Source organism: Syngnathoides biaculeatus, chromosome 17, assembly GCF_019802595.1.
Source record: "Syngnathoides biaculeatus isolate LvHL_M chromosome 17, ASM1980259v1, whole genome shotgun sequence".
Lineage (NCBI taxonomy): Eukaryota > Metazoa > Chordata > Actinopteri > Syngnathiformes > Syngnathidae > Syngnathoides > Syngnathoides biaculeatus.
The window spans coordinates 7,862,726-7,876,872 of NC_084656.1; the positions used below are offsets into that span (position 1 = coordinate 7,862,726).

Genomic DNA, 14,147 nt, shown 5'->3' on the forward strand with positions numbered 1-14,147 from the left:
TTGACTTCATGGATTTTTTTTTTTTTTTTACTGTGCAGCTGATACTAAAAATGCCAGCGTGACCATAAAGCAAACAGGTATGCATAGCTTGCATCTTTCTGTATGCATTTTTTTTAATGCAGAGGAGAGTACGAAACAACAAGTGTTAAGTAAACACAGCCACTCCCTTGGTCAAATAAATGAGAGAGGAAAAAACTGCCATTTGACTCGGGGTATTTTCATCCACAGAATCAGGGCCTATCTTAACTCCCGCAGCCCACTGACTTGCTGATGGTCTCAGTTGTTGTATTGGACTAACTGCCAGGCATGAGTCAGAACACTATCAGGAACCGCTAAAGGCCAATGGCAGATGTGAAAAGCCTCTACAGACAATTAAGTTTTTTAAACGAAAGGCCCACTTTCAGCCTTAGGTGTCACTAAAACAGACAATATTTTTCAAAGCAAGCTGGCAGACAATGTGAAGGTGAGTCACTTCACCAGTACACCCAGTACTTTGGCAGACTGACAGAAAAGCAGACTACACCCTGGATTAGTCACTGGCCAAAGACAGAAGACAAACTTTAATGCCAACTTTCACACATAAAGGAGAAAGAATTTATCCAAAGTCAGCCATATGAACCTCTCTACTACCAATGAGGACTTGCGGAATGTGTTGACATTCTGTGTGAGGTTTTGCATGCAATGCAAGTGCTGTGGGCTCCAAAGTGTTTCTTCAACTTTAGATCTATATTTTTCTTGAAAATAATTTAATTTTGCAACGCTTGACTCTGGAGGTTCCTTTATGCACAGCACACATTGCCTGTAGTTTCTTCACCTTCAACTTCTGTGTTACATCGTTTTCTGATCGTTCAGGCTCTCCTTCCAGGAGATTGTCAACAAACCAGAGCATAAGTGCAGTATTTAAACACATTTTCAAGTTTAGTTAGAAATTTATTGGGCTTTTGTTTAGCAAACAAATACACCATAAGTGAATTGGTTTAATTCTCTCAAAACAACGGTATTCGTTACATTATGACAGAATAATCCCCATGAGGATTATTACTATACAATGGAGCCATTGTTCATTTCCAGGGGAACTACTGCTACTACTCGACTTCATCCCCATCATTGTCGGTTGCATTGAATTCTCTGTTTCACATTTCTGGCAGAAAACCTTTTTGAATGTGCCTCCCTAACTCATTTGACATCACTATTTCTCCATGTTCCACACCCAAACAAGTTCAAGTCATGTTGAGACAACAAGTGGAAGCACGTATCAGGCGGCGTGTAGTCCAGGATGTGGCTTTCAAACGACTTGATAACCAAACACCACCGACTGGCTCTGAAGCCACAGAAAATAAAGGGTGCGAGAGACAAAATACACGACCTCGAGGCATTTCAAACGCATTACAGCCGTGCAACACCGTGATGTCTTGTTGCAGATTATGCCGTCATCAACGGCCAATTTGGTCCACATTTATGTGTCCTTGATCGGACTACAAACACTCCTCCTTTCCCCCCAGGAAGACGTTACCTTACCTTTGTACTGCAGCGAGTTGCTGATTCGTATTTTGACAGTTCCGCCGATAGACTCTCCCGGGCTGTAAACCACCTTATTGTTGGCGAAAGTGATGTCAAATTCTTGTAGCTTCCCCATGCCTACTGCACTACTCGGTCGCGTTGCACGAAGACGCGACGCCTGCTCGACTTGAGAACTGACGTCAACTCACTAAACGGGACGCTGACTGCCATGGGAGGGTCAAACTGACTTTTCTGACGCTCAACATGTACTCTACTGCATGCTGGTTTCGGGTGACCGACATTTAATTTCACGAACCCAAGTCAACATTTTAATGTGATATAACAAGAAAAAAAAAAAAATAGCCAGCTGCAAAGAGCTGTGCCATAAACTCTGACAGTCAAAAGAATCTAATAAGAGATCACGACGTGTACAAATTCATGGATTAAGATGCAAACGTGAGGCGACAAGGTGGGGCAGCTGGTAAACCGTTGGCCTCACAGTTCTGAGGAACCCGGGTTCAATCCTGGCCCCACCTGTGTGGAGTTTGCATGTTCTCGCTGTGCCTGTGTGTTTTTTTTTTCCGGGCACTCCAGTTTCCTCCCACATCCCAAAAACATGCAACATTATTTGGACACTAAATTGCCCCTAGGTGTGATTGTGAGTGCGGCTGTTTGTCTCTATGTGCCCTGCGATTGGTTGGCAACCAGTTCAGGGTGTACCCTGCCTCCTGCTTGACAGCTGGGATTGGCTCCAGCACTCCGCGCGACCCTTGTGAGGATAAGTGGCTAAGAAAATGGACCCTGGACTGGTTACCAGCTTATCGCAGGACACAGGGAGACAGACAAATGTTGCATGTTTTTGGGATGTGGGAGAGGGGGGAATCGGAGTGTGTTTCTTTCGGCTTGTCCCTTTCGGGGTCGCCACAGCGTGCCGGGAGAAACCCCACGTAGCCACGGGGAGAATTTTTTTAAAATTACATTTTCTATTTTGCTACAGTTAAGTAAAAAAAAAGTACAACCTGAAATGCACAAAAGTACAAAAAGGATCCCCCCCCCCCTTTTTTTTTTGCTTAGTTAGACAAGGTCATAATAAAAACAAATGTGGTATGTGGTACAATGCAATTTTATCAAGTGCCTCAATTGTAATTGTTCCATGCCTCAAGAGTAATGGCTGCCCTTGTACTTGAGACATCACATTATATGTTGATTCGAATGCTCCCAAAGCCACCATCATGTGTTTACTTTAACATACTGCAACATCAGTTTTGATAACTAGGCACACACACACACACACACACACACACACAACACACACACACACACACAAACACACACACACACACAAACAAACAAACAAAAGAAGCACACAAATAGTTCACATTTTTTTATTAACTTATTTCTTGTACTGAGAAGAACAACCGTATTGGAAGTAGCATGTTGTTGGTTAAGAGCTTGCTAGTGTTGGAGCGACCTTTAAGCGATCAAATAGCTTTGATGATGTTGTGAATTGAGAAACAAAAAAAAAATAATAATTAGCTGACGATGATAACTAAAAATCATAATAATAATACATGTCAGATTGGACACCGACTGCTAAGAATCCAGAAGCCAATGCATTTCCCATTAAACATTATTGCAGAGAACAATATCAAAGAATATGAATACATGAAAGGAAAACATCTTGCTTCTCCAAATCTGTTTTGCTTTCAGCAACAGGATCACCTGTTGTTGTCCAATTACATCTATTATACAGAATCTATTTTCAAATGTACACCGTGAAAATAAAAAAATGTCTGCTCTCGTGAAGAGAATATCTGGAAATGGTGCTCAAGTACAATAACAAAGTACTTGAAGTACTTGGTTACTTTCAAACAATATTCAGCCATTGACAAGTGTTCCACCTTTGTGGCTCTCCATGTAAATGATGCTTTGAGAGAATACTGGCTCTGTTCAGATGTTTACTATACCTTCTATGAGAAAAAAATGAATAAATGCATATCACATAAATTATTCATATTCATTTTTGAAAGACAAGAAACTGTGTATCTCACAAAATTAATGTGAACAAATCACATCGTGTCCATCTCTGTTGGGATATTTTCACGTCACAACTCATGAATTTGGCTTGTGCCAAAATCCAAATTATACCTCAGAAATGGAAAATCCTTTTTCTATATCAGGGCAATGGAATATGGTAATGTGGGGACTGTTTTCAAATATTGTTTTTCTGGTGACCATTGATTGTTAAACACGTTTCAAAATCCAAGGTCTGATTGTGCAAGCACAAATTATATATTTACATAAAATGCGGATCACCATATTGTGTGATGTTTGATTGATGATTCTGATATGGCCATATTATCCTGATATTACAAGATAATATAAAAACAAAGCTAACTAGTCTCTAACTTCACATTTTCCATTGTTTCTTATCAAGCATTGTTTCTTATCAAGCATGTAAACACGGAGTTCATTGATATAAAAATTTATTTTTTATTTTTTTACATTACTGACATGCAGTACAGCACAGTCGACATACTGTGTGTCACACACTGAAGTTACCTTTTTATCATAACTTTCAGTTCTTGTTTACTGTCTTGTGATCTTTGTGTCTGTACTTCCTGCATTGAAAAGCAATTGCTGAGGACACAGAAGTGGATGTAAGAACAAAATCACAACAAGGAACTTGATTCTCTTGTACTGTTGAGACCAGTTAAGCTTTTACATATGAATGAGGACAGAGACATGAAATATTTCCATTATTAATGACCCATCAAACTGTTAATTTTCTAGGTAAGGACCCTGCAACAGATATTTCTATGACGACAGCCAAACACAATGGTTGCTTGGTTACTGCCTGTATCCATGGAAATCTAGTTTGCAGTCTATATTCATATGGCTTTTTTTGTTTACTCATAAAAGTGACTGCTCAAGCAGCTTCTGTAATTAATGAGTCATTCATTCTAAGATAGAACACCCAAAAGTGGTAAGATCATACATATGTCAGGAAGTAACAGATACTAACCCCTTGTCTCACCAATGCTTAAAATAAGGCAAATGTGAATACATTCCAAAACACAGAGAGAAGAGTTTTATCATTGATCCTGACAGTATATGAAAAGTTCTTGGAAACAAATTGGGTTGAGGTGTGCTCATGGTGAACGCCACAACATTTTCTTTTTCCTATAGTACAGTGGTGGAATATATAGTGCCAGTAGAAAGTGAAACGCTGATATTGTTTGTAATAGTCGTAAGTGATCCAATATGGTGAATCCTGCAGAAACCCTGTAAAGTGGGCTACAATTGACTTTAGGGTCATCATGGACATGAGGCATTGATAGAAAGGAGGGAAACTAATGACAATAAACGCCACTCAGAGGACGAACTAAAATAAAGGATAACTAAACAAAGGCAAATAGTTTATATTGAAAGCAAGAGGTCCAACAGGAAATCAACAATCCACAAACGGAATTGTGACTCATACAATACCTCCATGATTCGGGCCTGAAATTCACCGTGAAGAAAGTCTATAGCAACACCTAGTGGGGATTTTGTTAAACATCAATTTAGGTCGTGGCCATGTTTCAAAAAATGTGATAATGTGTGTGTTTTCAATAACATAATTTTGTGCCAACTAATCCGACTGTTGGACACAGTACTTTAAAATTGACAACCTTCTTGAGTGTTTGTAATTATTGTATATACAGTAGTAAGTATTCATTGCGTTGACGTAGTCTGTTGATACTTTGGCCTTTTCCCTTTTTATACTACGAATTTGTCAAAGAAAAAAAAAAACAAAATGTTGTACCACTCTCTTAAACTTAAAAGACTTTTTAAAGTATTCCTTGGTGCCTGTTGTCACTCACTTGCTGTCAAGAAATGAGCAAATGTCGTGTAAGATCACTTTGTGCAAACAAAGTGGTTCAAGTTGTTTTTTGTCACTCCCATTTTTGCAATACTGAGACAAATTAAATATTGTGTTATTTAAACAGCGTAATGTTAAAACAAATAAAAATAAACAAACATAAATTCACACAACAAAAGTCTGCAAGTATAACACACATGTAGCGGAAACACCTACTGTACGTACTCACAGGTATACTGTACATTCCCTCTGCTGTGTATAAACAATGATTATTACTGCATCTTAGTTGGGTACAGTCTGCACCTTCTTCTTGCTCTGAATTACGCTTCATCAATTCCAGTACCCCTCAATGCTGCCCGGCATTTTGTAGCACAAAATGATACAACAATCATGGCACACAGCATGAAATTCAGACTTGCCTGTGTACTACAAAAGCCCATAAAACCTGTATTGCTCATCCAGACAAACAAATAAAGGAAATAATACATTCTCAGTATGTCATACTTTTTTTAAGAAGGCAGAATAACACTTTTAATTTGAATTCATGTTGATGTAAATCTAAAGTGTTTACGGACAGGGGTGGTTGAGGAACTGTGGGGGGGCAGTAGTTTGGGGGCGCATTTTGTACATTGGGGGCACGTTTTACTGCCAGATAACCAGCCATCAATGGGTTATTCCTGAAAAAGGGTATTGTGGCCGAGCAAAGGAGCCCATCACTACAGACATAGTGCCACTTGGGGTAAAACGTGTGTGTAGCAGGGGTGGGGGGGTCAGTGCCACCCGATTTAGTTATCTCTGTTGATAGGTAGCGAAACCACAACTGCTCTTATTGCCCTATGCTTTTTACCCAATGTGTGATGTGCCCCTTTGCTTGGCAACAATACGGTTTTCAGAATTGCAAAATTTCAAACAGCAATCCCACCCCCATGTCCTCCACCCACTGTATACATGTCCGTGGAGGATTACTTTTCAGGATGAAATTTCTCAATCAGAACCCACCCACTCGTCATGGTAAAAAGTGCCCTTGAAATACTAAAAAGTGCACATAAAGTACTGTACACCCCCCCCCACACACACACACGCTAACTTCTAAAAATTTTCCAGCACCCTTCACAATTTGTTTTGCCGCCATCAACATGAATTCAAATTAAATGTTAAATCTAGAAAAAGCTGTCCCTGTATTCAAAATATTTTTGGGTTGGTTGTCTTTACTTTTTTTAGGGAATCTTTGAACTACTAACACTAAAACATTCAGTCCGTGTTATGCCCTTTTCCTTTTTTATTGTTTTTAGTTCTGATTTGTCAGAAATCATTACAAAGCAAAGTACAGGTAACCCCTGTTTATAAATGTGAAAGTCCATAGCAAGATCATTAAAAAAAACAACTTTCTTTAATTAGTTTTGTACCTCTGTACCACATTAAACAAAAACACAGTAAAACTTAAAGGACTCCTTTTGAAGTATTCCTTAGTGCCTCTTCTCACCTTCTATTAAGAAATTGAACATTTCCGTATAACATCACTTTGAGGAAAGGAAAAGAAGATGATTCTGACTTGCACAGTTCTCCAAATACGGCAGTTTTTGTCAAAAGTGTTTTTTTCAGTGGAGGCTCACAGTAAAAAAAAAAAAAAAAAAAAAAAACACAAGAGAATTAAACATCTTATTGAAACACCACATTATCTAACCAAATCATCTAATTTCATCAAACAAAAGTCAGACATCTTAATGCCAGCATATAATGCAACACACAAAACGTTATGATATCAGTAATCCATAAAACAATTGCTACTTTAAAACACTTGGAGCAGCAAGACAGACAGCACTGCTCATGAAATATTCTTTCTGCCCTATGGAAACAAAGATATTACTGCAGTTTAGTTGGGATCTTCTCCTGCTAATCTTCTCACCAAGACCTCAGTACTACTTGGAATGTTACGGCACAACATAGTACTCCACTAAAGGTGTGTAACTAAATTCAAACTTGGGTAAAAACTGTAAAAACGCTTTTGTAACTTGTGCATTTAATTCATAGAAATCATACAGGAAATGGTAAATTGTCAGTGTGTCCATTCAACTTGTACCCAACCCCCAAAAATGATGATTACTATATTTAAGTGACAATAAACCAACTCTCAAATTCTTCAAGTAAACTAAAAACGGACTTTAATTTTAAACGATCCTACAAGCAGTCAAGATACACTGAGCTTTGTCATATTATCTAATTGACCTTCACTTCTTCTTCATCATCAAGCAAGCAGGTGGTTGCGATGGCCTTGATCACAAGGTACGGGTCACAGTTTGCTGCAGGGCGGCGGTCCTCAAAGTAGCCTTTCTTTTCTTGACCCACCTGGAGAGGAATGCGGATACTGGCACCTCTGTTTGCAATCCCAGCAGAGAATTCGTTGATCTTGGATGTCTCATGATGACCTGTGAGACGTCTCGTGTTGTCCTGACCACCGTGTGGGTCGTACATCTTAATATGCTCCATGTGTTTTTTGCTCAGCTTCTTGATTGCCTGCTCAATGTATCTGTCATCAAAGATTACACAAGTGAATGTGTGATTGCTTCTTTTCAGCACTCAAGAAGTACTGTATATTTTCTCCTAACACTCGGGCTCTATTTTCATAGATGGCGTATCCACAGCAGAGTGCAAAAACTGAAACATCCCGATTGTATCCCTGCTGTAGCCCTGCAGATGACTCTGCAATAAGATAAGTGGACCAGCACAATGAGTGTGTGTCCCTTGACATGCAGTTTTCAAAATGACAATTTGGTGGCAGAAAGTCAGTCAAAATCTATGCCTGACGGGACCACAGCTATCATATGTCTGGCGCAGTATCACACTGCTGATCTAATACGACTTTGGTGAATTTGATCGGAGCACAACCCTCTGAATCTTTGTAGAAATCAGTTCGTTATATGCAATTACTATTATTACTTTTATTTAAAATGGTCCCACAGCTGTGGCATGATGGAACGGTGGTGCAACTGTAGAGCGTTAGCCTCACAGTTCTGAGGACCTGGGTTCAAACTCCGGCCCGTACTGCATGTGTGGAATTTGCATGTTCTCCCCGTGCCTGCGTCGTTTTCCTCCCACATCCACAAAACAAGGTCCACGGTGGTCTCCTAATGCTCCCCTCACATCATCGTTTGTAATACTGTTTTCATCATCTGCCCATGGAGGTCTTCTTGCAGTTCTATCTAATGTACTTTGCATGCGAGGACCTCCTGGACTTCAGCAAATAAGTTTCTTGTGCACTTCTAGTGCACCACACTGAAAGACAATGAGAGGAAGCATTTCAATTGGCCACAATTGAAGTCGGTTTTGATCACGCCCACAGCAGTGCTTTTGTCCCTCTTTGGCACTGGGGTGCATAGGTCCACAAAATTAACAACATCGGGCAAGCTCACCTCTGCTCAGTTACGCCACACAGTGCCAGATTCCCACCAGTCATGAAAATAAAGCCCAACATGTCATATTGCTTGAAATATTTGTAATATGATTCAAATTGATCATTAAGATATTTGTATACCGTCCTTCCGCAAATAGTGACTTACACTAATAATGCAGCACCTCTTTCAGGACCATCATCTGCTTTAAGGAAATCACATCTCCGCAAATAATGTCCTCTTTCTTACCCTATGTAGCAGGGGTCGGGAATTTATGGCTCGTGAGCCATATCTGGCTCTTTTGATGGTTGCATATGGCTCACAGAGGTCTCATAACGACATACTGTACTGTACATACTGTGATTTCTGTCCTGCGGGCAACCCCTATGATGCAGAGACAGTTTGTCCTCGTGGGGTTGCCGTAGTTTCCTGTCCAGTCAATGTGTGCAGGCGCAGAATGGTCGAACACAGATTGGGTCAGAACAACTAATTATGGAAGAGCTTTGACATAATGGTGGAAAGTAAGTCAACAGCAAAGAAAAAAAGATGAGGAGTATCGACGTTTTTCAACAAGAATGGACAGCCTTTGTGGAGAGAGAGGGTTCTGCTGTGTGTCTAAATTCATAGATGGGGAGTGTGCCATAGCATTCTTACTTGGTGTTGCCAATAAACATTTTGACAACTTTGCATAAAGACAAGATAATCAAACGAATATAATACATGCTTTTGTCGGCAACAACTGTTCAACATCGTACCATCACGATGGCGAATCAAATTGAATTACGTTGACGATTAACGGATGAAAGTCTCAAGGCCTGCATGAAGCTTAATCTAACGACGTATGAAACAGACTATAAACCATGCGGCACCAGAAGTCGTATTAATGATAAGAAGTACTTTTGTCATCATTGGTTAGCAACAGCAGCATAACAATGTTATTGAAAATAATTCAGACTTATTGTACTGTAGAAGAAGTGTTGGTCTTACATAAATGCGTAAATACACCTCTATTTAGTTTTTAAAATAGTGTATGGCTCTTTTGAAGTTACATTTTAAAATATTCAGCATTTATGGCCCTCTCGGTCGAAAAGGTTCCCCGCCCCTGCCTTATAGATACCTGGTCCGCTTAGGATTTGAGTAAATAAATACCCGCAGTCACTGTATGACGAAATACAATGAGCTCAAAGCATTGTTTAAGATTTCAGTAATTCACAGTGCACATTATAAATTAATAGCACAAAACTTTTTGAGAGGATAGTTTACTTACTGTAGTCCTCCCTCTTCCCTCATTTGCTTAGTACTGACATTAGTGTGGGCACCAGAACTATTCCAGTTTCCCTTCACTGGTTTCGGGTCAAGTGTTGCAGTAACTCCAAAATCTTCACATACACGATGCAACAAGAAGCGTGCAACCCACAGGTGATCTCCCATCTCAATACCTTCGCAGGGTCCTACCTGGAACTCCCACTAAGTCAAGAAAATCAAACAAGAACAATGACTAAACAAGGGAACTAAGAAAGAGGCTCTCTGGGGTTGAAGAACATTCCTTAGAGAAAGAATCAACAAGTCAATCATGCTCATTTCCTTTCCTTGCCTGAGATGGCATGCCCTCAGCATTTGTTCCAAAGATTTTGATCCCAGCGTAGAGGCATGCCTTGTAATGACATTCCACGATGTCCCGCCCAATAGCTTTGTCTGTGCCTACTGCACAGTAGTAGGGACCTTTAAATAGTCAAACAAAAGTTAATAAATGTTTGCATTGCCCTTGGGATTACCTGAGGAGAGCATGGAGCATTAGAATAGATGGGTCACAGTTCAAGTGTTGTTGTAGAACAAAAGAGAATATCTTTACATTTGTGATATTACAAATCAGTGTTACATCCGGACTACTGTCAGCCTTGAACTCAATGCCACAGTGTATTTTCGAAAGAATGAATGGGCAAGAATTGTATCTCAGGACCATCCTTTCAATCTACTGACCTTCAGGTGGAGGGAATCCATTTTGAGGCCAACCAATTGGATGTCCATCTTTTCCAACGAGTGTATATTCTTGCTCTATGCCAAACCATATCTGGTACTCTTTAATCTGGTCCATGACTTTCTTGCAGCTCCTCCGATGGTTTGTTTCTAAATCAGACATGTAAAAGGAATTTGAGATTTCCTGTTTGGAGAATTTGGAGAATCACATCCAGTATTTCAAGAAAAAAAGTGGTGACGTTACCAGCAGCAATGCGGTTGTGATTTAAAACTTCACAAAGGACCAGTTTATTGGGGTCAAGAGTAAATGGATCTCTAAACATGTGCACTGGGAGGAGGTACATCTCTGTGTTGTATCTTTCGGACTGGTTTGTGCTTGGGAGACCAAAGTTCCATTCAGGAATATCTATCACAAATCAGATTACCACATGAAACAAAACACCAAAAAGCTTCCCCAAATGAAAGAATATTTGTTTGTCAGAACATGTTCAGATTCCAGAAACACTTTAATTTACCATTCTGATAATCATGCTGATTAATTAGAGGACTAACCTCAACATTTAAAATTTCCTTGATCCCTAAAAGTTGTTGTGAAGTAGTCAATCATTAAAACAGTATATTTACCTTGTATACTTTTTGGTTCCGTATCCAGAGTCCGGGTTTTGTTGCGGAGTTCCTCTCCAGTTCTATCAATCCAGATGTAAGTCACCTGGCATTTTTGTCCTTGTGGCAACCTCATGTAATGCTCACGTACGGTCTTGTTAAGCCAAGAATTCGACACTGATGTCATGTTTACCTGGAAGAGGTTTCTATCCTGCAAAGACAGTAGGCAACTCGTAGCAGCCCTAATTTTGTTTCCTCTGTTGCCTCTTGGCAATGATTGTCATTTTTCTATTTTCATCTTTCTTGCATTACATTTCTGAAGTAACCATCTCAACAGACATATCTTCATACTTTTGTTTTGGTAGCTAATATTTATAAAAGTTATCCAATTTTTTCAGTTAAATAAGATCATAAAGATACATCACTTGTATTCTGTATAAAAAAAACGAGGTATTTCACGTAAAGCACACAACTTACTTTGTCTTTGTCTGGTGGCGTAAGGTCTCTACAGACAGCTCTCCATCAGCGCAGGGCAAAACCTGTTTGTGGTAATTAACTGAACGCCCATGATTGGCGTCCAACTGTTGTCTCACATAGAACGTGACATCACAGACTGACTGGCCGTGTGTGTGTGCGTCTTTTTGCGAGTTTGTGGAGTTCTGTAATAAATTTCCTTCCGTTCTCAATTCTTTTTTGATTTTACATGAAAACATTTTCATGTTCCCACGGCAAGGTGAGGCCGGACGTCACAGATGTTTCGCTCTTGCACACCAACGCTAATTGAAACAACGTGCATAGCTGGCCAGGGCAAGACAGATGTTTGTTTCGGAACTCTGATGCAAAGTGGATTAGCAGCATCAAAGGAAAGACTGGACAGCCGTGGGTGGCATTGTTGTGCTAAATCAATTAGTGGCCAACCCGAGATGGTTCCTCACCAAAGGCGTCTCCTGTCCACATAGATGAATAACATTTGGTGAGCATAGCCAGGACAAAGAATCGATTGATAGCCACAACCAGAGGAGAAACACCACTCCAGATGTGCGTCATTAACCATAATCCCTGACGGATTAGGCTGGGATATAATACTGTAACAACATTACATGAACACCACTAATAACTGGATTGCTGCAAATGTGAATGTCCAACGTTGAATCTGTTTTCAACTGCGCCAAATGGGCGCAAACAAATCACATCTCCACATGAATGTCATTACAAAAAGTGAAACACCCATGTCATTATTAGAGATAAGGGTGGGCCAAGGCCATGCTAGGGGGAAAATGGTCTCGTTAGCTGAAATCCAATAATTGATACTCTGTACATCCACTGGCTTAAATCACAAATTGATCGTAAATATAAAAAGTCATGGTCAAGGAGACGGGGTGTGCGTCACATTTCGTAAGGTGATGAGAAAAGAGGGAGAAAACGGGAGTGAAAACCCCCTTTTGGTTCCTTGTTGGCCATAAAAAGGCCGGACCGATGTTTCATAGAGGCTCGTCACTTATTTTCCCTCCTGGATGCCCGGCTGTGGTCCCTCGACCCGGGGTTGCATATGCAGGTGTATCCTCCGACCTCACCCTCATCCCATGCTCATTGACGCTCTTATATAACAAATCAATCAATTTTGTTTGGTTGTATTGGATTACTGCTTGTTTTTTTCCCATGTTAGAGTCCATTAAAATCTAAAAAAAATACTCAAATTCACTACGTACTTTGCTTTATGTTCGCGTTTGGGGAATGAAAAGCCTCTAGTTGTCGAGAACTAATATTTAAATCATAAAGCATAGCAGCCTTCACAATTTTTGACACTGATCAATACAAAGGTTCTTCATCATCTTCCCTAAATGTTATACATATAAAAAGTGACATGACGCCCCTGTCGAGTCAAAGATTAGACTTACACTGCAGTCATTAAAAATTACACAGAACTGAAAGTAACATAAGCGTCGTTTCTGTCTTATCCTTCTATTCTATTTTCATTCAACCTTTACACATTACAAACGAATGCACTGATGAACTATGATACATAGAATGACAAGACAAAGACAAATCACACAAATGAGTACATTCCCCTTTTTTGGTGCTGCGATCTTTTCCTTTTGGGTTGTCCAATGCGCAACCTTGGCTGAGGAGAATATTAACTACCATAGCAAATAAAACCACCATCAAGTAGAATAGACCCTGCAGCAAGTAATGGGTGACTCTGAGTAGTTAAGATGAGTCAATTCTTTCAGCTGAGCAAATTTAAGCAAATCAAGTACCGGCAAGCATAATGGCGGAAACTAAGTCAACAGCTAGTGTAAAAATTAGACTAATATCAGCAACTTCAAAAGACTAATCTGAATGGAAGAACACAACACAAAATTTAAACTGTGAGAGACTATCAAAGAATGATGACTCAAAAAAAGTGTGAGGAAGTGTCATGCTGAATTAGATGTACAGTTGACGTTTTATTTTGTTAATGTAGAAGTGGTGATACATGATTATTCATTTGTCCATTTTGTTCACTACTTGTCCTCTTCGAGCATGCAAGTAACTGGAGCCTACTTCAGGTGGGAGGCAAGTATGTAAGCATTTTTTTTCCCCCAATGCAGTGTTTGTTGCAGACAAACAAATTAGAAACTGCATATGTCAGACACAGCACTTTAAAAGTGTAACTCAAGGAGTCTCTTGGATTAAAGGTGAAATGTCAGACAACCAAGATGAAGTCTTGTTGTCTTTTGCTGATTACGATGAATTTGGATGACTGATAATCTCCACAGAAACATTATCTTCAATATCACTATGACCTGGCAACCTTCTTGACTGGGTTGTAA

General features: G+C 39.8%; 2 protein-coding genes across 2 annotated transcripts in view; both read right to left on the bottom strand.

Annotated features, from left to right (window-relative positions):
* Positions 1–1,924, bottom strand: part of arrdc1b (arrestin domain containing 1b) — a 42,079-nt gene extending 40,155 nt beyond the window's left edge. The window contains exon 1 of the mRNA XM_061801887.1: positions 1,519–1,924. Within this exon, the coding sequence (XP_061657871.1) occupies positions 1,519–1,636 (118 nt within the window). The 5' untranslated portion in view covers positions 1,637–1,924. The remainder of the gene's footprint in view (positions 1–1,518) is intronic.
* Positions 1,925–7,582: 5,658 nt separating this feature from the next.
* LOC133491125 (glutamine synthetase-like) lies at positions 7,583–11,521 on the bottom strand. The gene is made up of 6 exons (XM_061802025.1): positions 11,356–11,521; positions 10,976–11,137; positions 10,735–10,881; positions 10,349–10,476; positions 10,022–10,221; positions 7,583–7,892 (listed from the first exon to the last, which is right to left on the bottom strand). The coding sequence occupies exons 1-6, from the start codon at positions 11,519–11,521 to the stop codon at positions 7,583–7,585; spliced, it is 1,113 nt and encodes a 370-aa protein (XP_061658009.1).
* Between the last annotated feature and the right edge of the window lie 2,626 nt (positions 11,522–14,147).